The sequence below is a fragment of the Streptopelia decaocto genome (assembly GCF_964273445.1).
Source record: "Streptopelia decaocto genome assembly, chromosome: 2".
Classification (NCBI taxonomy): domain Eukaryota; kingdom Metazoa; phylum Chordata; class Aves; order Columbiformes; family Columbidae; genus Streptopelia; species Streptopelia decaocto.
The window spans coordinates 41,025,424-41,051,404 of record NC_138655.1 but is presented as its reverse complement, the minus strand read 5'-3'; the positions used below and the strand labels follow the sequence as shown (position 1 = coordinate 41,051,404).

The 25,981-nt window shown below is 37.7% G+C and overlaps 1 protein-coding gene across 1 annotated transcript in view; it reads left to right on the top strand.

Moving 5' to 3' along the window:
* XKR4 (XK related 4) overlaps positions 1-16,078 on the top strand; it is a gene marked incomplete at both ends in the record, with an annotated part of 224,122 nt that extends 208,044 nt beyond the window's left edge. The window contains one exon of the mRNA XM_082043845.1: positions 15,132-16,078. Within this exon, the coding sequence (XP_081899971.1) occupies positions 15,132-16,078 (947 nt within the window). The remainder of the gene's footprint in view (positions 1-15,131) is intronic.
* Positions 16,079-25,981: the final 9,903 nt, after the last annotated feature.

Sequence of the window (25,981 nt, the reverse complement as noted above, 5' to 3'; positions counted from 1 at the left end):
GGTTTTGACAGAACTGGATGTTTAAGGGAAAAAGAGCTGACGTGGGGGAAAGGCTGAAGAATAACAAATGGGAACGACATGTCTGTGACTGTGTACAGGCTGGACACCAGAGCAGTGAGCTGAGAGGCATGCCTGAAGTGGTAGCTGTCTAGGTTTTATGGTGGACTGTGATGCATTCCTGAACCAGATAGTGATGACCTCAATGCCTCAGCTATCAAGGTGCTGTACCTACAAGCAGAAGCCTGAATGCCTTGTCCCGGTGCCGGGACAGCCATGAAACAGTGGAGACATCAGGTGAAGTAGATGTGGGAAAGGAGGATACAGGGCTGAGGGTTCAGGGCACCTCTAGAGAAAACAAATATAGGGGCTGGGAACCTGTTGAAAAGCAAGAAATATCAAGAGCCTGGCGAAAATATTTGTTTGAAAGCCTTGCAGGTGAGGCGACAAAGAGGGAGGGGAGAACATTTGCAAGGCAGGTGATGCTGAAGACTTTTAGGGGCAGCAGCACTTGAAGGAAAAGGTGTGGAAACTAAATGGATGCGATATTGCTGATGATGGTTATTTTGTGGCAGTAGAAGGAGGCATTGAGTATCTGAGAAAGCATAAATTGACTCACACTCTTGCACATCAGTAGACCTCATTTTTCAGAAACAGAATAAGGAAAAAGTTCTAGATCTTTGTACTCATATATTATTCTAATTCTAAACAAAAAAAAAAATCTCTGTCCCCTGCCTTCCAAATTAGATTAAGAATGAAAGTAAATAATAATACTAATAATTTAAGTATACTAGGTCATTGCAAGTGTTGCATTTATTCCTAAACTATTATCAATGTCCATAATATGTTGTTCCTAGATAGTCAGTAATAGTAACAGGAAAATGTTAAATTCATTAGGATATAACCAGGCCATAAAGTGCTTAGAGTTCAAATTCAGTGTTAATATCTCAAAATATAGTGCTTTTTTTGCTATCCTAACATTAAATCAGGTAGATGCAATCTACCTGCATAATGAATGGATTCCTGATTAATGTGAAATATTTTTTTCCTACCAGTGCCTGAGTGTTTCAGGGAAGTTATTTTGCATTTGCTCTAATAAGAACTGCAATTGTAAAAAAAGCTTTTGCTTATTTACTTCATCTTTCTGTGGAAGATCACTTACTCAAATCATGACACTTTTTTTTTTGCTATAGTGGGAATGTGAATTCTTTGATGTGTGTTTACAGGTTACCTTTCAAACCTTGACATGTGATGTGTGTTTGTCATGGTACTGGTTTTAATTCTTTGTTAGTGTATTTGTGGCATGGCTCAGAGGGCTTTCTATGAACCCTGTTTTCTAGGGAATACCTATGTTTTTAATTGACTGAGAGGGACAAGTTATCTAAGTGTAGTAGTAGCAGGGATAAACTTTTTCTTGCAGGCTGAATGAAGAGTCAGTCACTGTTGCACATTGAAACAACTACCAAAGTTGAAGGGAAATAGCATATCCTCAACCCCCTAATGAAGGGCACATGGTTTACCCTGTTTCCTCTCCAAATCAGAATGATTAAGGTGGACCAGAGTGGGGGCATTTTGTTGGTCTGGTGTATTCACTAGTAGATTTAGAGCTAGTGCTTCTGAGCTTTTAACAGTTGTTGTTCCTGCTGCTGTTTTTCAGAAGACTGGATTTTTGTGTCAAAATATTTAGTGTTATTAGGTTACTAGTGCAGGTTGAATGCTTTGTTATAGTTTCCTATTTGTAAAAATTTGCCAGTGATGGAAATTGTTAACTTCTTGATCACCTTAAGAGTCAGAAAACATGCCTTGTTAATCTGCTGTCACACCATATCAACAAACCAATACATCAAATAAATAGTAGATATGCAGCTGACTGCCACTTCCCGCCTTGTGTCTGCAAAGAACCTGACTGAAAGTCACACTGCAGTAAAACTAGTACCCATTGACTTGCTTTTTGAGGTAGATGTTCAGTAATCTCTAAAACATAATCTGAGTCTCTGAGTTCCAGCTACAGTGCCCTCTTTGTATTCTATTTCCAGCCTAAACTGTATTGTCTCCAGCTTAGCAGACCCTGTTGCAAATGTCTATAGACACTGAAGCATTCACTTTTAACAAAATATTGGAGAAGTAGGTGAATTCCAGATACACAGAGTGCCTATTAATATAATTTCATGGGTTCTTCAAGCAGAAAAAATAATGAAGCCACATTTCCTACTGACTCCTTTCTATATCTATTGTAGGAATAAACATATAATATCCTCATAGGCTTCTCACAGTGTCTCCTACTCCTGCTCTTAACCATAGCCCTCAAAATATCTCGAGTTTTTCCTCAAATCCCCCTGGACACTGCACTGTTCACTCACTGCTTTCTTCCCAGTTCTCTCTTATACTTTGGGTTTGGATGTGTAAGAGGCAATATCTGCTGGGCTTAGCTCAAAGTTATATCTGTGTGGATTTGCCAGCTGCCAGGAACATGTTTATTAACTTACTAATTGGTCCCTGGCTTTTGGAATAAAAATGCCTAAAATTCAGGCATAAAAATACCTGAATTCTGCTTTCAGTGGGAACACATCTTTGGGCCCTTCTCTAGTTGCTGTTTGCCCTGAACTTCACAAAACTTAGTGGTTTTGAGATGTCTGTTTCTGTGTCAAATTCTGTTGAAATCAGTTGGTCATTCTGAAAAGCTACTATGGAACAGACTGATGTGCAGATGCGTAAAGAAACAAATCTAAAAATTATAAAAGAAAAGGTGCACAGAGCTAAAAATAAATGTAGATTAGCCTGACATTAATTCAGTATAAAGTAATAGAAAGGTCAACTGCATACTGAAGTAACAAAGAATTAGAAGATAGATAGTAGAATTCTGCAAACCCTTTTTTATTGAACACCGGTTTTGTTACCCAGACCTCTTATCTTTCATTGACAAGCTTACAAGTTAGAATGATGACAGCAACTATAATGAATAATGCACTTTTTTTTAAAGTCCATGGGACTTAAATTCATATGAGATCTTGAAGCAGGATTGAGTAGAGCTCACATTAAGTTAACAAAAATCTGTCATCTAGATGGATGTGAAAATTAGGAAAGAATGAGTGTGGAAATGCACAGAAACACCTACCAAATACTTGCCCTTGTTCTCATCTTGTTTGATAGCTTTATGAATGATGATATGTAATATTTGCTGGCTGAGTTTCCAGTGACCGGTTGTTTTCCCAGGCTTTGCACAGAGGTGTGAGTGTAGTCAATAGTACATAGGACAGGTACCATCACAGGCTGATCTGAATCATTTGGACAAAATTATCACATCCAATTATGTTTTAATACAGAAAGGAGTATTTGACAATCAGAATCACAGACTACACCTGTAAAATGGGAAAATCTCTGTCTTAAAAACCAGTAATTCAGAACATGGTGTAGCAGTCAGCAGGGAGAAGAGCTTTTTTTGTGAGATGTCAGTGTCAAGTTGTGGCTTTGAGCCTTATTTGATCCATAGATCTAGGAGATGGAAGATATGAAGTAGACACATTGAAGTGAGCATGCCACTGTGAACACCACCAGTAATACCATTGATAAAAGCCCATGCCCTGTTCTGTGACTCACACCTCGTGGAGGATGGAGCTACTGAGAGATCAAAGGAGAGGAACAAAATGATCCTAGAGGCCATCAATAAGCCATCGGGATAAAAATCTTAAAGGAACTGATCAGCCCAGAATATTGGGAAAAGATTGAAAAAGTGATTCAGTCACTCTCTCTGGGTATTTTTACAGGAAAAAAATGTTCAATGCAGGAGCCAGGGAAGCTTTTCCAATCTTCTAGGCAAGCTCCAGAAACTGAAATTAGATTAATTTAATCTTGCAACAAGGTGCAACTTTCTGGCACAAACCACAGATAAGTATTGAAAAAGCTTTTCAGAGGAAATGTTGAGTCATTATTTTGCTTGGAGTCTTCAAATTGTGCCAGTTTATCTCTTCGTATGTAGTATATAGATCTAAATATTCTGTACATACAAAATGTACACAAATAATATCTACATATATATATGTCACATAGACATATTCTAGCTATATCAGAGATAGGTAGAGATATAGCTGTAGAACTTTCTTAACGATAACTAATACCTTTGTAATTAATATTGAAGACAAAGCTATAAATATTACTCTAAAATAATCCAAAGCTGGGCATGAGCTAGAACCAGAATTAAACTCCAGAGCCCCCAGAATACACTGAATATTATTGCAATCAGTTAGTTATATTTTGCTTCAATTTACATTATCTGCACAACAGGAGAAAATATGGATTTTATTTTGGGAGGGAGGAGAGGAGGTTAGTGATTGCTTTTCCAGTAACAGAAAAGTAAGTCTATTTAGTGAATTATTGTGAAAATGTATTTGAAGTTTTTCAAAGTGAAAGAAACATAACAAACAGTGAGAACTACAATATTTCAGCTTGATCCAAAGGAAACTTAAATAGCATCATGTACCAGAAAAAGGTGACATCTCCAGTTTTCCTTCTGCTAAGAGGGATTGCACAAATGCTGAATCGATTTCCTTTTTGGAGTGATACTAATTGCCTTTTGTCCCAGAGCACCGTATCAGGCATTATCCTCAGCATCATTTCAGAGATGAAGAGCATAGTGAATCTTAAAAGGCAAACACAGAAAAATGCTATATATATAAAATATTTCTTAGAACAACTGTGTCAAATAAGGTACTAACTTTAGACTGACTTTAGTGTGCAAGTGGGAGAAATATAAGTTGGTTAATGAGGCTGAAATTTATCCCCTTTCAGAAATCCAATATGAGCCTATGAACCACTGAAAGCCAATCATAAACTTATGGCTTAAGGAGATTTAAGGGGAGTGATGGCCCCATGCTATCTTTCTGCATGGAGTCAGTGTTTTGTTGTCAGTGACCTGGTCCCCTGCTATTGATTTGTAGTAAGACTCAGTGTAAGGTATTTGGGATATTTTTCATGTCAAAACATGCCTTGACTTCTAGTCTTCTCTGTGTTGGATCCTGGCCACTGCTAGTGCAATTTCAATAATAATAATAATAATAATAATAGTAGTAGTAGTAGTAGTAAAACCTGGTGTATTTGGAATATTGATTTAGCCCTTCCTTTTCAAAATCCTCAACAGACATTTCAAGAGCCAGTGTGATACTGCTATGTGTATTCTATGATATTCAGTTTCTCTTGAGAAAAATAATTAGGAGAGAGAGTTTGGATCCACCAGATGCTATTTCTGCTATGTTCCACCATATTGCAGCCAGTAAGGTCATTTCAAGCTGTTTTGCTTGTGAGGTGCTGGTGAAAAACACATCAGAAATCCTGTTTAATAGTGATAACATATCTTTCACCAGCTCATCTCAGGCTTAGAAAAACCATCTTCAAATATTTAAAATTTGTTTTAAGTTGTTTTGTCCATGCTCTTGGCATTTCTATGGATCTTCTTTTAGCCATACAGAAGATTAAGAGCCCTAGAGCTATCGGGAATAATGCTTTAAGCCCGCATTCTGAAGACCATATATGATGGGGCTTTCACAGTCCACATCTCCCTCTCTTCCAGCATTTAGTTTTTACATAACTGGAAACATTAAGGTTCTATTAATTTAAAAACAATTACTTGGAAACACATGTAACCATCAAGTCTTCTTTGTAGATTATACCCTGACCTCTGTAGTACCATTGCATATTGAGAAGGGAAGGAGATATTGTCCCCCAAGAAAGAAAGAAAGAAAAGCATTATCTCTAAGGATGCCCTGACATTATGCTATTTCAAAGGTACCAAGGGCTTCTAAGTGTAAAATTGGAAACCTTGGCTTTTAAGATTCTGAATGTACATTAAATGTTATGCTGAAGTTGTTTGAATTCTATAGAACTTGAGCCAAAATGGTGCCTGAAAAGCAAAGGTAGATAAAGTCAGATAGGAAAAAAAAAAAAAAAAGTGCATTTTTAAAGTGAAGGTAAATCTCCCTTGGAAGAATGTTTTCTCCCTTGTCTAAAACTTTTTAATACTCAGGTGCCTGTTTTATCACAAGTATAGGATTCACTCAGTGAATGTACTGTGTACTTTTTTTTTCAATTGACGAATATTTTTCCAAAGTGTTACCAATAAAAGAATTCCAGTTGATCTTGTCAGCCGCCATGGAATGAAAAACCGTGTTACTGCTTCCTCTGAACAAGTGGAATATACCAAGAGAAGCTTTGTTCAGAAGATGCATGAGTAAAAAAAATAAAAAGCTCAGCAGCTCAAAAATGAAAGCTCAACAGAAACATAAAGGTAAAAACACAGAAATGTGGACTGACACAAAGTTTTTACAGGATTTTTAATGTCTCTAGCAGCTTATATCTTTTTCTCCTGTTGGGTAGCAGGGAGAAGTGCTACTGCTTCTGCCGTTGACTTTATGGAAGGTGTCCATATGTGCAGTGCATTGGATGGCGCAGTGCAGGTGGAGCCTTCTCCTGTAGATGGTGCCCTTTCTTTAGCTTAACATTATGGTATCATGATGTTGATTCTCCTCAAGAGCTAATGGAAGGGCTTTTGTTCTGCTTGGAATTGCTGCAGTCTCCAAATAATCCCTTGATTTCTATAAGCTACTTGCAGCAGCCTCAAGACATCCAAAGCACTTTTAGCCTAAGAAGAAATGTACAAATCATGGAAATGAGCCCGGAGTCAGTGGGTATGTTTATGCTGCACTTACTTCACCAGAATATAAAGATACCAAATTGCCTAACAGACAAGGAGTCTAGCTGTGAAAGTACAGAAATCTAAGTTTAGCTTCCTAGCAGGCAAAATGATCTCATGCTGTCTTGCCAAGCCTGGCAGCGCACAGATTGCATGACATACGTGAGTACCTGGTGGTTCTCACTGCCTGTGAAGGACTGGACTTGATTAGTGGCTAATAAAGACTCCCGAATTGTAAGTTATAATATTAGGAAAATGTGAGGGAGGAGATCACCCAGGATGCTCAGTCAGCTAGTAACTGGCCTTAGCCAGAATATTCTGGCAGTATGACTTCAGTTCAAGCATCTTAAACAGTCAGTTACTTCTACAGATTGATGAGAAAGAAGCAAAGCCTTTAGTTGTTGTCCCACAAAACCGTTTCATCATTAGCTGACTGTGAAGAAAGAGAAGGTCTGAATTACTGATTGTGGTCTCTTGAAAGACAGAAGTCCAGCTTTCATGTTTCTTGTGGTCTTTGCATGCTAAGTTGACTTTCTTTATCTGTAGTAGATTTTATTCCTAGTTTCCAAAAGGACTCTTGGGATACTAACAACAAAATTTGGGTAAAATACTTAGTTTGGGTTTGGGGGAGAGGCAACTGTTCTTGATGTTAGCTTGAGATAAAATTACGACCATCATTCAGCTGTAGATCTGATTAAAGCAAAGGCCAGGATAGTTGTTCAGCGGAAGCAACTTAACAGTATGTCGAACAGATTTGGTAAGGTGGATATGACCTTGAGTGCAGCAAGAGATAAATCATTAGGCAGGTGTCTGGTACAGCCCCTAAGAATCTGCTAAAGATACCCAGCATTTTGTCAGTTGACTGGTCAGAATCCAAACCACCACTGGAAAAAATTTAGGGGGAGGTAAAATGAGTAAGGTTGAAACTAACATTTTATATATGTAATGTTTCTAGACTTCCAGGGCAATAGTAAGTTGTTGTGGAGAGCCAAATTCAAGAAACAGCTGTAAGTTGTCTCACCAGAAGTGTCTACAGAAAGCAGCTGAAAGGAATGATGGGAGAAATTATTCCTGTATATGCTAGCATGTTCTCTAAGCATTATGTAACACTTAGGAGAAGTAATATCAGGCATAAATCTGACTTACATTTCAACAAGAAAGAGTTTGTGTCATCCCTTATGCTCTATGACCCCACCCCAGTATGTAGTGGGAGAAAGTTAAGCTGAAAGTTGGCAGACAAGCTGATGAAGCCATCAATATTGCCTTGAATATCCCCAGTTGTGAAAGCAGGCTGTGGCAAACACTGGAAATGTGGATGACTAGAGACTCATCCTCAAACACTGTCACTCCCATGTTTGTGGGCAGCCAACAGTCTAAGCCTAAAACAGTCTAAAAGTCTAAAACTACAGAAATGGAATATTTCAGTAAAGTGCCATTTCCATCTAAGCACAATCAGATCTAGTGACACCTAAGAAAGATGAAAAAAGTCCTTTTCTGACCTCAAGCAGCTTGTTTCAATTACACAGAAAGCTTTTGACTAGGGTTTAGGACAGTGTGCTGGACTGACTGAAAATGAGCTAATTTTCCTTCACTATTATACACCTTTCTTTTTTGTAGCTAGCACAGTCATAGTTTGAATTTAGTTTGCGAGCAAGAAGATAAAAGCCCAGGACAGAGTTAATGTTTTTAATTGCTGTAGTCAAAGACTTTCTGAGAGCTCTGCCCACAGATATGAGGCAGCTGGGAAGGGGCGCATAGATGGGGCAGACCTTGACTGACACACAGACTTATCAGTAAGAATATTCCATTCCATTAGCATCATGCTTCATATTTAAGGAGGGTCGGGATCTTCCAGTTTTCTCTTTGTTGGAACCAGGACGGAGACCTGTTCAGGGGACTTCTGTTAGGGACTTTCTTTAGTTTGGCCTTTTGCCGTTTTGCAGAGGCCTCTGGACTTTTCTGCCTTTTTCTCTTTCTGGGATCGACTGTTTGGGATCAGGTGCTGCTTCCCAGAACTGGCTGCTTGGTGTGGACAGTTTGTGAGGAATTGCATTGACTATCTTTTATTTTATATTCTATTTCTATTAAATATATATTATTAGTAACAGTGGTATATTAATGTTATTTTGTTATTTTATTAAACTGTGTTTATCTCAAATCAAAAGTTTCTCCCTTCCCTTTTGATTCTTTCCCCTATTTAGGGGTGGGGAGTAGGGAGTGATCAAGTGGCTATCACAGTTATATTACTAGCTCAGGTTAAATCACGACAGACAGCTAGTATAAGACAAACTCACTGAGGTAAGGAAGCAATAGGATTATTTTGGCAAGATACTTATAGAGAATGGCCCTGGACAACAAGGCCACAAACCCTGGAATACAGAAAGATATGCTAAAATCAGCATGCAACACATTTTAGGGGGTCGGACCTGGCTGCAGACATTAAGTTAGTGGTGCTTTCTTCTTCTGAAAAACAAAATATGCCAGCAAGACTGTGTCAACAGGAATCCTTATACAATAAATGTCCCTAACTAAGAAACCTGATGGTAGACTCTTAAGGCTGTAAGGATGGATTCCAGTATGGATGCTTTAGTACAGTGCTACATCTGCAGTCATCAGGGAAGGAAATAACCTGGGTGAGGGCAAGAGTTTATATTGTTACCTCTTTTGATAATAGGAAAGCATTAAAAAGTATGCTTCATCTTTAGGTTTTATCTCACATTATTGATCAGGGAATGAGACTCATGAGCATGAAACACATGGTGAGAACCTAGACACGGTCCCTGGTATGATCAAAAGCTGCCTTGAATCTTGTAAAGCATCCTGTGTACTAAACCACACAGAATGAATCTTAGAATGTCCGGAGTTGGAAGGGACCCTCAAGGATCATTGAGTCCAACTCCTGTCCCTGCGTAGGACAACTCCACAGTTCACACCATGTGTCTGAGGGTGTTGTCCAATTGCTTCTTGAACACTTTCAGGCTTGGGGTGGTGACACCTCCCTGGGGAGCCTGTTCAGTGTTCACCACCCTCTGGGTGAAGAACCTTTTCCTAGTTTTTCCATGCAGAAGTACAGTAGGTATACCATGTCATACATTGCCATACTACTGTATGTGAATAAAAAAGTAGTGCAGAAGCTCCTAGACTGCCTTGCCAAGCTGCAAGGCCTCCATGTGAATGTCAAGCTTGTTTGCTATACTTGTAGAGCAGCATGGCAAAAGCTGTGTAAATATAGCATGCCATTTTCTGAAGCTGGAGGGATGCAGTCATGATATACTGTTTCCTATAGAATGAAGGCCTTGAGGGAGACTATAAATGGTAGAGATCCTTGGCTTTGGTTCATAGAAGCTTGGATGCATATAATGTTCATGGAAGCTTGGATGCATATAATGTCACTTCTCCAGCTGGGTAGAAAACTCATAAAAATAGGTTTCCTTAAAAATGTTTTGTAGTCTCAGATCCCAGGCAATGTTGTCATGCCCAGATGACCAACTACATTTGATATTCGTACTTTTACATTAATTTATTCCTGGAAATGATGAGATGAGTACAAGTTTAGAAAGGAGGATGAAGCAGAGACAGAAGCTTTGGCAGGAGTTTGATTTCTGAAATCAGATCGAATGTCAAAGAGCACTTTTTCTGATCAGTTCTTTCATTTGTAGGTTTTCCAGCTGACCTGAGATGTACTCATTCTATGTAGGATTTATGGACTGATGTGATTAGAAAAAAGAAAAAAAAAATAAGTAGTGTATGGACCTGAATGTGCCTTTTACTCTCTCGAGTACAAAACAGGACTAAGATAAAATTAGTGTGAGAATGAGACTCATATTTTTTTCAGTTACACCCCAGCCAAGGATTATATTATGGGAGTGGGAGAAAATTACAAACTAGTAAATCAAATATGCCACTTAGACATTGAATTGCTTTCCTCAGAGTTAAATCAATTGGGAGAACCATAATGCAAAGGCAGAGGTGTCAGCAGGATACAATTAAGTTGTGAATTGCCAAGCAGAGATGTAACATGGAAAACCTTTAGCTGTTGTGAGCAATTCTATTTGGATTACTCACAAATAAAACATTTCAGTCAGATTTCTCACAAATACTGTTGAAGAGAACTTCATTGGCTCTCCTGTAACTATTTGAGCTCGTGTTCCTGAAGCAGTATTACATTTGTGAGTGTATCCATCTCTATATACATTCTCTTTTCTCTCATACATGTTTACTCTCACTTGTGAAAGTCATGTTCATGTTGTTTTTATCTTGTCTTTAATGAGCTGTAGCTCGTAGCAGTCTATTATGTATCAGATTTGAAGTACCAGTACAGCTATGCCACACTCTATAAAAAGCAAGAACGTTTCCAATACATGGAGAAACTAATCATTTCCAGGTAAAGAAGTTAAAATTACAACTCAATCAAGGCAATTCTGTTCTTTGTTTTCAGACAGGAAGTGCATTGTCTTAAATTCATCTATGATTACGAAGTTGTCATTCCTTTGTATAAACACTATAATCAAGAAATGCAAACAGTTAACAGAAGAGGTTAAATTGTCTTTTTCACTCAAAACAGATTCTAATTAGTTCCTGACAGAAAGTTGTCCTGGCACAATGCATTATTGGCCAGTCTCACTATTGAGACTATTATCGATGGGCTGGAAGTAGGTAAGTACACTCCCCATCTGCTATGCAGAGTTTTTCGGGTGTCCATTTTAGAAACAAGCAAAAGCATCATTTGTCTGATGGAATATGTGAAGTGATCTTTTTCCCATGCAAAGGCCGTATTTCTTTCCTCGTCAGGACAGAATGTTAGAGACCAAATCATATACTGCAATAAAAATGTGAAGCTTAGAAAAGGAAGAAACAGGAACATGCTTTCATGTTTCCCGAGGGCATTTTACAGAATTCCTGATTCCCTGGACTTTTAACAGTCTGTAATGAATGAATATACAGTTTCTTGAGTATATATTCACTGAGAATGGCTAGATAATCTTAATTTGTAAGATCAAGACCCCAAATATGATATACAAGACTGTCAAATACACCAGAAAGTTGCTGCAGCACCCAAAGACAGTGCGGAGGCTGCAGCTGAGCAGGCAGGTGCTTGTTCTTCATGAATGGTGGCTACACAGATCACAGACCGGTCTTCTCTGTTCATTTCTCGGTGGCGAATAAGCCTTCCCCACTGCAGAAGTTAAACCACTTGCATCATTACTAATTGCTTGGTTTCCATTAGGTCTATAGGACATTCGTTTTTGCCAGTGGTATGTTATTGCCTTTAAAGTTTGTCTTGATAGTAATAGAAATTCATTTCACTTCTTCTTTTGGAATATGGATAAAGGGATTTATACAAACACATACTCAGCCAATGCATTGATATGTTCTAATTAATGAGTTATCCATGCAGGGCTACAATAATTCACTTTATCTCTAACCGTTCCCAGCAAATTATTTATACAGTGACATTTCTTTATTAGAAAACTGCCATTTGCATCACTTTTACATTATTGTTCTCATTATTTATTATACTTTTAATAATTCTTTACTGCTTCATCTCATCAATAAGAAAAATGGATGATGCCTATGAAGCGTTTAGGCTTATTTTAATTCTGCATCCCTAACACCATTGCCAATAGCATGAGAATAGATACATAATACTTTAACTGGCAGTTATTTCCCTTTGTACAACCCCTTGTCTACTTTTCTCTCCTGTATACCAATATTCCTGAGTTCGCTCTGTAAAAGCAAAGGATAATTTCCTACTAATGACTATTTAAATAACAGAATCACCTTGCTATTGTACTTGCTTCTTTCTGTCCCAGACAATGGCTGAATTAATTATCATTATAACATCAGAAATTTCTATGAATTTTAACATTTAATTTGGAACATTCTGTGTGCATTATTGCATGATTTTACACCTCCTAATGCAAAACTGATGATATCTGTAGAAACCTCTGGGGGAGTGCGTGAGATCATCAAATTTTGATTTGCAAAGAAAATATATGGATTTCTCCCTCACATTATTATTTCCTGTGCTGATAATGCTGTTCTTGAGCTCTTGTTCAGAGTGGCTCGTTTGTATTGAAAGATTCTCTTATCCTTTATCCTACTCATCTACCTTTCCAAAATTTTCATTTCATAAGGGAAATGACTGTGTTTTTTCTTAAAACATTCCTACAGGAAAATGAGAACTTATGTTTTCAGCTGTTACAGTTGTCTCCAAAGATAACGGCCCCTGAAAGACAGTCCAGTGTGAAAAGCAAATATACATGTCAGAAATTAAAATAACAATTTATACCATGTCTCTTTCCTGTCTTCATTGCTGATCGTTTTTTCCCTCCGTGATTCCAGAAGTAACGCTGATGTTTTGGCATCCAAGCATCTGTGGGGGAAGAAAAATGATGAAGTTTTTTAAAAAAATATTTCCCTGGAAGCCTAAGTTTGTTGTATCTTTCTGCTGGTTGTTTACTATTTTTATTTTTAAAACAAAGGGGGTTTAAAATCATGGATTCATGGGAGCTCATCATGTAATTAGCACCCTGCCAGTGACTGAGGGAGAAAAACTGGCAAACACAATCCCTCCTGAAGAGCAATGAATCTCTCTGTACTATGTACTGAGCAAAAAAAACCATGTTGAGCTGATGGATTGCTGAAATAGATTTTTTTTTTCCTTGAGAATCAGGTATTTTTTCCATAGCCTACATTTTTCTGTTTTAAAATAAACTTTTTTTTTTTTTTTTCCCCAGAAGTGAACAGCAAGATGTATTTAGACTTAAACTCACTACTCTGAATTTTAAAAATTTGCATAAAATGTGTAATATTTAAATAATACATTCTTGATGGCTAGGTTTAGTGAAAGATATTGAACAGAGAAGAAAAATACTGTATATGCATCCAGAACCAATGCTTGTTGAAATGATTAAACAGCTTATAGAAGCAGACAAAAGAAATGTTTTCTTCATTCCAGTTTGATTTACTTTAATAACTAGTTCAAAGTTAAGGAGCTGTTTAGAAATTGAGTAAGCTGAATTCTCAGTCTGGGATTCTGAGACTTATGAATTCATTCATTAACTGTATATAAAATTTGCTCTGGTAAGAAACCAGTTTTAAGTATAAAATCTTTGATACATTTTTCTTCTGTATACTACATATTTATTGCAATTTTATTTAAATAATAAATACAGTTAAAATGATGGGGTTTTGCATTTCATTTCAATTCCCATTTCCATCCAAAGCAGCTGGATACAAGTCATAAGTAAATCAAAATTAATCATCTAGTAAAGAAGAATTATCATTCATTTCTAGCAGAATGCTATGTAACTGTTATGAATTTCAATAACTATGCTGAACTATATTACAGCTTAAATGGGAACGTAAGGTATTTTTCTGGTAGTGCACGGAAATAACAGATTAGTTTAAAAATTAGATTCAGTTGCCGAGCAACTTCTTTTTTTAAGTTTACCTACCAAGAACAATCAAACTTGGGGAAAACAGAATAATACACACTCAAAATAAGCATAGAAAGGGTTTGTTGTTGTGGGATTTTTTTACTGATTTTGTATTTTCATGTGAATATTAATTATTTTTAAAAAACTAATGTTTTTAAAATCTCATGGAAGTAATTTTATATTGAACTCTTTTTGTGAAAAATATTTTACAGGTTTTCCAGAAATACTGTAGTTCAAGGCCTCATAAATAGGCAATTCTGTGATATATGGGAGACAGAATGGCTATACGAACATTAAGTCACGACTCCCTGCTTTAGGAGCATCTGTACTCGGAATTTTAATTCAGTAGAAAATTCCAACATTTCTAAAATTAATTTGATTTCTAACTGGAAGAAAATACAGTTTTTATATTTTCTACTTCTTAAAATTCTTTTTAAAAGTGGTGGAAATATCAAAATAGGCAACATTTTTCCCCCAGCAAGAGTTTAAACTTTGGTGTAACAAGAATAACATTAGTTTTTTTTAAATGTAGATTTATACTCGAATTATTATTGATTTAGTTTATATGTATTTGATGCTGACATTTTAATTCAGAAGACTTGATTGCTTTTTATTAGGCTTCTTTAATGACTTATTAAAATCAGAAAACTCATATTCTTTCTTTAAAACTATAACCACAGTAGATACTGTTAAATCACACAGAGACACCTATTCCTGACTTGCTCAAAGTTGTGAGTCAATAAATTTTTTTTCAAATATTAAATTGCTATAGAAGTGTTTTGGAGTGTAGTTTGCTGGCTTCTCTTGTTTGTGTGCATCCAGCCTTGTAAGGACAATGACATCTCAGAAGTAGAAGTCCATTTCTCAGTGCTGGCTGAGCTAAAGGAGGAGGAGAAGGTTTAATTATGTGAGTGGTGAAGAGCTCATTTAAAGCAGCAAGGATCTCACCAGTTTCAACCAAGGGCTGATAGACTAATTATGCCTTAACAGCATCTCCTGTTTCCTTCCAGGTCTTACTGCTGCAGCATCTCTCGTATCCCTGGCTTGGGCTTTGGCCTCCTACCAAAAGGCCCTTCGTGACTCCCGTGATGACAAGAAACCCATCAGTTATATGGCTGTTATAATCCAGTTTTGCTGGCATTTCTTCACAATTGCAGCACGGGTCATTACTTTTGCTTTGTTTGCCTCGGTTTTCCAGCTGTACTTTGGGATCTTCATCGTGCTGCACTGGTGCATCATGACCTTCTGGATTGTCCACTGCGAGACAGAGTTTTGCATCACTAAATGGGAGGAGATAGTTTTCGACATGGTTGTTGGCATAATCTATATCTTCAGCTGGTTCAATGTCAAGGAAGGAAGGACACGCTGTAGGCTTTTCATTTACTATTTTGTGATCCTTTTAGAAAACACCGCCTTGAGTGCTCTCTGGTATCTGTACAAGGCCCCACCGATCTCTGATGCATTTGCCATACCAGCACTGTGTGTAGTGTTCAGCAGCTTTTTAACAGGCATTGTTTTTATGCTCATGTACTATGCCTTCTTTCACCCCAATGGACCAAGGTTTGGGCAGTCACCAAGCTGTGCTTGTGAGGACCCTGCCACTGCCTTCACCCTACCCCCCGAAGGGGCCACAAACACTCTACGGTCCATCTCCAACAACCGGAGTGTCACGAGTGAGCGGGATCAAAAATTTGCGGAGAGAGATGGGTGTGTGCCTGTGTTTCAGGTGAGACCCACCGCACCATCCACACCTTCATCCCGGCCACCAAGGATTGAGGAGTCTGTCATTAAAATCGATCTGTTCAGGAACAGGTACCCAGCATGGGAGAGACATGTGTTGGACAGGAGCCTGAGGAAGGCAATCTTAGCGTTTGAATGTTCCCCTGCTCCTCCACGGCTACAGTATAAGGATGATGCTCTTATCCAGGAGCGCTTGGAATATGAAACCACATTGTAAACAAAACAGAAACACAGCTTGAAGAAGCTCTGATTTTACAGTCCAAATTAAGGGTTGACAGTGGGGCTATAGGAGTAACTGAACAGCGTACTACAAGTAGAGCAGCAAGCTGTAGTGTTCCTAGTCTGGTTATCATCATGATTATCATTTGATCCACTGTGTGCAGTCTGTCTGCAGGACACTGATACAGCAGCATCATCTGAAAGCCTCAAAAAAACCCAAACCCTGAACCACACATACAGATCAGTTACTTCAGCTGGGGAAACTCACCCACGACTCCTTGCTGCTATGAAACTCTGACTGCACAGTACTTAAAATCAAACTAGTAGGAAGGCTCTGATCAGAGCTTTCAGCTTTAGCCAGTAGTACATTTTATTTTAGAAATGAATGATTGACATTTGCATAACCAAGGGCAAAAACAAACAAACAAACAAAAGAAACCTTTTCAAAAATAACAAAACTGTAGCATTCAATGTTGCTGTTGTGAAAACTGTTTTCTGGGGAAAATATAGGAGCATAGTAGTCTTCAACACTCCCATAAATCAACCATCCAGGTTAGAATAGGTTTGCAAAATAGTTCTTAATTAAAAAGATACATTGTCATGTTTGTAAGGCTGTCAATGGAAAATAAACTAAATTCTGTTGAATTAGGTCATAAACATTAATACTATCAAAATTGATTTTTAATTTAAAAGTCTTTATAAATGCAATTTAAGTTATTTATGTTACTTTCAACACAAATCCTATGCAGCTCACTTCTGGTTTTCAGAAGAAATACAGAGCTCTAGCACGTAGTGATGTAAATTAAATGATAATCATGATTCAGTGTTCAATTTGCAAAAAAAAAAAAAAAATAGCATATATATATACAAATGTAAAAGAAAGGGAAGTATAGTATAGTTTTTGTATTCTAAACTTTTTGGAGGACCCCATTCAGATACTTCAGAAGAAACTAGGAGGAGATGAACACACTATAACTTCTCTGTTTCGGGACTGAGAATGCATGATTCAGTGTGTGAATGTATGCAGGGGTGACAAGAGACTGTGACATGCCATACCCTTCTAGTGCCAAACATTGTATATCTGCAAGGTTGATATTGCCTGAGGGACAGATAACGAGTGGCACGAGCCCAACAGAACAAGAAGCAGGAAAGACCAATCAAGTTCTCAACATGCAGAGACAGCTCTGATTTTTCCCACTCAAGGTGAAAGTGATGTCTTTTAAAGGCTTTCAGCCACCTCTTAGTAAGTATATTCACCGAAGTATGATATAAGCAAGTTTCATGGAAGACTCCCTTCTGCCTGTTCAAGACTTATACCCAGATATGTCTAAAAATTACGTTGAATCTCTTGTAATAGAGTGCTTGTGCTGCAAGCTTTTGGGTTTTAAATACCTCCCTAAATCTAGTCAACGGTATCTTCCTTTATGTTAAAAGTATCCCCTGATGGTGCTTTCAGATGCATTAAAGGTGCAAGTCAAAATTTGATAGTATTTTTTTTAAAGCTGGTGCAGAGTGAAAAACTCATGAATTATTTCAATATTTTTGTAAAGTAAAAATATGGTATAAAAAGGTTACTTTTTATAAACCTCAAATCTTTTAATACATTTCATTCTCTTTATAGCTTAGATTTTAAGAATTGGTCCATGAATTTTATCAGCTGGCTTTTGCAGGTTGATATAAACCTGGTTTTCACACGTTATGGATTTGTTTTGCAGTGTAATGCCATATGAAAGCCTACATGGGTACTTTTAGAATTCTCCATAAACCGTGGATGCTGCTTCGAATGTAAGTGGCTTGTAAAGACACCAAGCAATTCCATAAAAAACAATTTGCTATAACTATTTCCATCCATTTTAGGAGAGCGAAGCAGAACTGAAGAGTTTCTGTTATAAATGGCATTGTCAGGATGGAGAAGACCTGATGATTGGTATTGTAATTTTCACTGTCAAGTATACCCAGTGTAGTAACTGCTGTATATGCTGCTGGATAAATTTCAGTCTTTCCTGTTATTAATATTTGTACTATGAAATGGCCAAGGTTGCACAGCCTATGCTTATTTGTATGCATTCAATTAGCCATTTTTAATGTTGACTTTTTTTATTAGTGAAATGTTCGATACCTGTTGTTCTTTGCTGGGGCAAGTTCCTCAAAAGAAAACATCTGTGGAAGTGCAGGAATCTGCAAGTCAGAGGGAACTTTACACAGATCAGAAAACACCCATGCTTCAAGGGTTTCTTAGGTATTTTCAAATTAAGCAGTGGACAACTGCCTCTATTACTTTTTTTTTTTAATAAAGTAATTCTTTGATAGTCCAAACCTGAAGCTTTGTACAAAGTGATTGCCCTTTCCTCCATGGAGATATAGCTGATTACTCAGAGTTTTACTCAGTTTTACTCATATTTTATCAGAAGATATACCACTGCAAGAACTGCTAAAAAAAGATTTTGGGAGCAAGTCCTTTGTCCTGTCAAATTCAGTAAAGCCTTCACTCCAGAATCAAACGCTTTACTACACAAGGGAATTGCTGATTTTCTTTACAAATAAGGCAAACAGTAAGCTTTGTAATCCAAGATGTGAGGGTTTCTTTTAGAAGCCGTTCGATGTGTTTGCTGCTGCTTTAACAACTCAGAAATCTGAGCATGAGGGAGGCACAGCAGGCAGCTCTCTCAAGCCCTTTGGTCAGGCCTTACGGAACTGAAGAAACCTTGCTTCATATGGAATGTAAAGGGCTACAGTCTGCACCTGTGCTTGCATTGAAAGGTTTCCAAACAAGGTTTGGGGTGAGATTCTTTTTTTGCTCTTGTTTGGTTTTGGAAGGAAGGACACAGAGGCATTACTTATCCCTGTGATTTTTAATATACAGCATTTACTTTCTTTACTCTCTTTACCCTCCCAGCATTTTTTTTAATAATGTTTCTAAATTTCTCTTAAGCAAACTACTGCAGTAGTGGCAGTACATACACACAGCTTGTCTTCAGAATCCAATCCAGCTGTTTGAGGGAGGGGGAGAAGTCATACTGAGTCAAAATTTGCTCTCCAAAATCTTGCTCTGTTACATTACATACAGTGATGCTTGTATTGAGAACTGGATGGCCATTGAAATCTTAACACTCAGATGACTACATGGACAGTTTCTTAGTTTGCTTTGCTGTCAACCGTCACATTAAAAGGTGTAAGAATTTTTTCTAGAAATTGTCAAGATTAAACAAAATTCCACGATGGCCTTATTAACAGTTAATAATAAAAATGCACTGTTCTTTTTACCACAAACAGTTTTAAAGTCAATAAAGTTCAATTAAGACAGCAGCAATAGCAAAAAAAAAAAAAAAAAAAAAAAAAAAAAAAAAAAGAATTGTAAAAAAAATTCACTTCCATTTTTGAAATAATGAAAAATTCAGGTCTTTTAAATTCCTTTTCAGAATACAGGAAAATAAAAAAGTTCATCATTACATTCTGGTAAAGAAAAACAATCACATCTCTTTGTTAGGAGCAAGAACTATGTTGGCATTGTTCTAATGAACAAAACAAACTTGCCGGCAGATTTAGCGGTACTTTATCTGGTTAAAGATTTGGTCCTAAAATTTTGAGACTTGCGGATTTGTATGTTACAGAAAAGACAATTTAAATAGTATTCACTACTTTAATTAGATAAAGAAGAGATAACGCATACCCATGTTCATTCAGAAAACATATAAGAAAATGTAAGATAAACTTCTGTCTTATTTTAGAAGAAAAGTTATTTGTTCTATAACAGGATAAGCTTTTTTTAAAAAAAAAAAAAAAAACAACCTGAATTATTTGGAAATATGTGCAATACTTTTTTTTTTTTCCCTGCAGGTTTAATGATGAAAAAACTCATTTCCACTTTTGTTTAAATATGCTTCTTGTGCTAGAACAATGTGTCTGTGCTTGGGTTATATGGGTTTGATGGCATATAAACACTATTTGCATTGGCAAATCAAGGAATTTCCTATTAATTCATTTCTGTAACACTGGAGAAGATTTTCCTTACAAAACTAAATGCTAGGCCTCAGCTGCCTGATTTTGTAAACTTTTAAGCAGAGGAAGTAAATTAATGTTTTAATTGGATCTGCAATTTTTAACATGTGGTGAATAGCTATTAAACCCAAATTTGTTTAAAACATATGACAGTCTGGCCAATATATCATTGTCTCCCCAAAAGGGCAACTCATGAGTGGTGCTAAAAATACAAGTGCTGCTTTATTTGGAAAAAGACTCCTAATCACACAATAAATTCATTTACTCTTTATTGGCCAGCAAATATTCACAACTAGCCTGTGGTTTTTTTTAGAACCGAAATTAAACAATTTTGAAGTGTTTGTTATTTGATCGTACAACTCCTTGAGAGCCTTAAAAGTGGCGCTGTATGGAGTTTTAGTTGTCTCTGCCAGTGATTCTGCTCCCAAAGCCACTGCCCTTTCTCTGCTCTGTCCCTGAAGTTGTGCAGTCCGAAGTGACTGAGATTGTGATTTACTCTGCACGCCCTTCACTGCCTGCACAACGCCAAGGAAAAGACTTCAGCAGATTGCTGGGGTCCTACTGCTGCCTCTCTTGCTCCTGTGCAGGGTGGGAAGCAGAGTAAATTGCATTTGTGCATTCATCTAAACAAGCTTCTTTAGGTTGTGTCCCTGCAAGGGGTGTGTGATTAAAATAATCTCAACACGTGTCCATGAATTTACAAACCCAACACTGTAATTACTAATTCTGTAGTATAACAATGCAGAATGTAGGAATAATTGTCTAAATACACAATAAGCCATTTAATTTTGCTAATTGTAGCAATTAAACTAGCTTGCATGAAGCCCGTGCTCTCAGCAGAAAGCCAAATGGAGTAAGTGGCAAACAGCCATTTATATACCAGAGACATTACATTATGAAACCGTCCCTTGATTCTTTATAGAACTATGTCTTTTCATTACGGCATTGAATTCATTCCTCTTTATTCTGACAAAACAGATGAAGTGCAAAATGAGAACAGATTCTTTAAAATCTGGGAATTAAAAAAAAAAAAAAAGAAAACCAAACAAAACTGGAACTCACAGATAGTGTTTTTTTGAAATAAATTCCATCGTCATTTTCACTTGGCTGCAAATTGCTGAGTGATCTGCTTCTGAGATGATTTCTCACATCTGGTACAAGCAGATTTCATATACAGAAGAGACATGGATGACCTTGTAAAACTTTGCTCATGTAGGTTAGGGGAAAAGTGTCACTGGTCTGCAGATGGCTTGCAAAGGTTTTTCAACATCTGAGGGGTCCCCTGGGAGCATTTGTTTTATCATAGTGAACTCAGTGCAGGTGTTTGGTGGGATTTCTTCGCTTACACTGGTATGAATATGAGAAAATCGGGCACTGGACTTTGAGAGAATACTTGCATGAATTCAGACCACCACAGTGAAATTCTTCACTTCCTAGTTCCTAACTGAAGTGAGCTGGAGATCTGTTTCATACCAAAAAGTCTGGATGTCACTTGGTTCAATCAGAAGTGCATACTCTAAACTTAGTGCCAACTCAGCATGAATCAAAACATTTTTCCTTCTTTCCTTTTTAGTTCAAACATATAACCATATTGACCAAGTTGCCATATTGTGGTCCTTCTAAGAAGGCGGAAAAATGTCTATGAAACCAGTCATTTCCAGTGATTCTTACAAAACCCAATTGCTGCCCAGTGCATTCATTAAAAGGAACTTTTTCTAAACACATAAGCTTGGCTCCTGTGCTTAGGTTTTGTTCTGAATGCTTAGCATCCAATTCTTATGCAGAGGATCTTATATACTCATTAATAACCCATGTGCCTGCTCTGAAACCTGAAGCAAAGAGGACAGATATGTAAAACACAGGGGAAAAAGTCCTCTTCCGCACATATATGGGATGATTTGCATGAGCTAGAGAGGTAAGAAAGAATTTTGTGTATAATTACAACAGAGCTGTATCCGTTGATAGAGATTTACAAGAAAATATGAGATAAGTGGCCAAGTAACGGACCAAACCTAAACTTCTACATGCAAGGCACTGTAAAAATAAAAACAGTAAAGAAACATTAAAGTGTAACCAAAAACCTGGTTTCCAGGACTGGTTTGGATAAATTCAAAATGTGGGGGATTTGTCAATGTAACTAGATGCTACATCCATAGAAAGAAAGACATGACTGCTATAGGTACAAATGTTATCTGTAGATTTCAGCCTCTTATTTCAGCTGTCTTTGAAAGCAATTGTTTCTGCATCTTATGGGGATGCTGTAGCCCTAGGCATGCTACCAACTTTTCTACACAAGATCTGTTCTGTTGCAGGAAAGTCCACGTCCTTTTAACAAAGCATTGAGTTTGGGTTGGTTTGGGGTTGGTTTTGGTTTTGTTTTTTGCACGGAACTAAACCTCACAAAAGCATTTTTAGTATGAAACAGGTGTGTCCATTCAGCCACCTAGTGTGTAAAAGGTACTGCAAGACAGAATTTCACTGATAAATGATTTCCTTAAGGTAAAAAAAAGCTGCTAGTTGAATGTCTAGAGGAGCCTTTGGAGATGTAAGGTAGCGCTAAGGCAAGCTGTAGGCTGTGTTTGGGTGCTATGACTCTGCTCAGGGCAAGGCCTGATCATAGTCCAGCACTCTCTCCCCCACCTCATGCGCCAAAGAGCCCACAGAGAGGACAACGGAGTGCATGGACTGGACAAAAGCCACAACACATGGAGACCAGATATCTGGCATGCTGCGGCACATGCACAGAAGTCAGCACAGGCATATCAGGGGCCTCAGGCTAATAATGTGATCCTCTAAACTGCACTAACCAGGAGCTCCTGAACTTTTTATGCTAGACATTCAAACACCTAAAGTTTGCTCCTGAACTTGGTCAGAAACACCTTGGTCTTCACACTACCGAGTAGCTCAGCTCCTATTTTCTACCTAAGCCTGCCAGGATCCCCTGAGCAGGTATTCTTCTGCCTATCTTACCTGAAGGACTCAGGTCCTCTGGGGTGCTATCAGATGGAGCTTTGAACAGAAATACTCATAACTGCTTTTCCAGCAGTAGATTTGTGGTAAGCAAAGACCAAGGGCAAGCCAGTTATCAGTTATCTCTTGAGCTAGCAATGATTCATATCTCTAACTACTATCTCTCAGGGGAAGGCTATAGGGCTGCACACTACTGAGGAGGAGGGCATCATCCTTTCCTCTGATTTTGAGGCCATTCTTCTTCTTTGTGGAGAATGTAGAGGTTATTCTGTGCAACATAGACATGTTTCTAGTATTTTGATGTATTCGATTCCCTTAGTGTTGAGGACTCTGAAGTTGTTGCACATGTCCAGTGCCATTACTTGCGTCCAGCCAGCGTAACATCAATAATACAATAAAATTTGGGGCAGATGTAACATCACTCTGCTCACCTTCCAACCTGACCGAAAGCTGTATGAACATGGTTAGCACTGTGACAAAACCTGAGTCTCTACATGTTGCCTTGAATCAGGTCTATTAATACACTCTGTGCTACTCTGGCCACGTTCACCTGGTTTCTTGTTGGAGCTCAGGAAGACTTTGTGTGTGCACCAGAGCTACACCTTGTGGCTTCTCCATAGTTTCCTGAGCCCTTGATGCACTCCCTTTGCGATTCCAGGTCTTTTGCTGAACAAAGATCAGTTTGGGCAAAGCAAAGGGCAAACAGGCTGTATGCTGTCTTGTGAAGCATGTGGAGCAGACATGGTTTCTCAGGATCATACATTTGAACCACAGCTGGGTGCAAATTGCCCAGGTTATGGTAAATGTACAAACTAAGTTTAGTGCCCACAGTTCAGAGCATGCTAGAAAACATATTCTTTGTGAGAGAGTTTGTTTTCATTTGTTTGTTTGTTTGTTTTCTCATAATAAAAATAGTAGGATCATGTCTCATACTTGTGAGCAAATTTGCAGTATCAAATGCATTTATGTATATATACATACATGTGTATGTGTGTATACACATGACAATGAGTCCTGAGATTTCATTAGGATTCAATCTCAGAGTTAATTTAAATTCTAAGTCTGAAAAAAAAAAAGCATCAGGAGCATTGTCATCAGGGTAATCAAGAGATAACGGAAAAAAGAAAATAACATTATTGGAAAACACATTCTAGTCATTATTGGAGACAGCTTTGCAATGTATTATGCCAGTACTTTAATGAAAACTTGTTGAGAAAATATGTCTAATGCTAGATTTCATGATGTTAAATGTTTGGGTAAAAGAACAGAGTGGGGAAAAAATATTTGTACAAAATAAATAAGCATTTATCACATTTTGTTAATCAAGGGGGAAAACAGGCAAATGACAAAGCCATCAATTAAACCTTTGTTTCATTTAATGTTGGTTGCATTTGTTTCACTGACTATCAGTTATCAATGTCAGTAGTTTATGAAGGAAATTGCCTGCAATAATTAGAGTGGTTTACTTGAATTTTTACTGAAGAACACTAAAGAGGGTTTGTTATCCAACACATGCAGTTGCCTGATACATGCTGTCAGAAGGAAAGATTTGCTAGTTCATGGATTATGTACCGAAGATAAATTTCAAATGCAGGTATTTGAAAACAACACCCATGTCAATTTAAATGAACGGTGCATACACAGGACCTATTTCTGTAATTTTAATTACTTATGCTTTTTTCAGTATGTGTTCAGCATTATTATCTGCATATCCCAGATTTTTTCTTAGACAATATTTGATAAGAACTCATTTTAGATTTTATGAAGCTGAAGGAAAGATTACTAGCGAGTGAATGCACTTGCCGCACTGAAGTTCAAGTTTATGTCTTGAGTTCCTGATCTGCACCACCATTCAGCATTAAGGGCAGCATTTGAAAAATACACTAGCTTTCCAACAGGATCCGATTTATGGACAGATAAATTTGTAATTGTTGCAGTGACTGGTCAGACAATGGTAGTGGCTACAGAGGGAAAGTTCAGGAGCAGTTACTAATGACTCCCAGCATCTTTCTCTGCATTCCCATTTTGAGACACACATAGCCTTCCTGTCAGCCAGTGTCCACATGTGCTGGGACCAATCTCAGCACCAGCACCATGGGCATTTGCTCTTGCTGGAAGGGAAGACAAAGTTGGCTGCTCATTTCCAGCTCCAGTTCCTGCTGTGTTTTTGGGCTGGCCCACAGGAGATATTTCACTGAGAACACTTTAGGCATCGGTGAGATTGCCACACCGACCTGGGCAGGATTCAGCCTTCAGACAGCACTGTACAGACAATGAAAAATCTTCCTTTGTCAGCAGAGAGGGCAGCTGCCACTATTTATAGTTGCAAAGTGCCAGCATATTGTCGTGTATTTGCTGCTATTATCGATTCCTCCTTTTTTATTGTATTGGAACAGCCTGGAACTTGTCAAGCTTTGCTAAGGTTGATTTGCAGCTAATTAATTCAACAGACATTTTAAATCGTGCAAATTTGTGACTTGTAATACAGTAATCAAGCTCCCGTGAGCAAACATTAAGGAGGGGGGAAAGAAATTCATTGTTAACTGTATTCATTGTGGTGCTCACCATGGAAAGAGAGATCCAGAAAAAATGGAACATTAGTAAATTCATCCGAGCAAAGCTTTCATCATTCATCTTATGAATCATTCATCCCTTTGATTTGTTTTGTACATGCAAGGCGTTGTATTTAAAAGAGGATTGCTGGGATTGAGACAGCTCTAGTTACTGTCAAGGGGAACTGGCCAAATTTCTTGCCAGTCATCTACTTCCTCATCAACCAAAAAGTCATTCTACCCAGGAGCAGTACAATTTCATTTTTGTGATAACTTTGCTGGTCGTGGAACAGTTTGTCCTGGAGAAATTACAGTAACAAAACACATACTCCATTTTGCAATAGCACAAAGAACTGAATGAATGAGTGGAGAGTCTATTT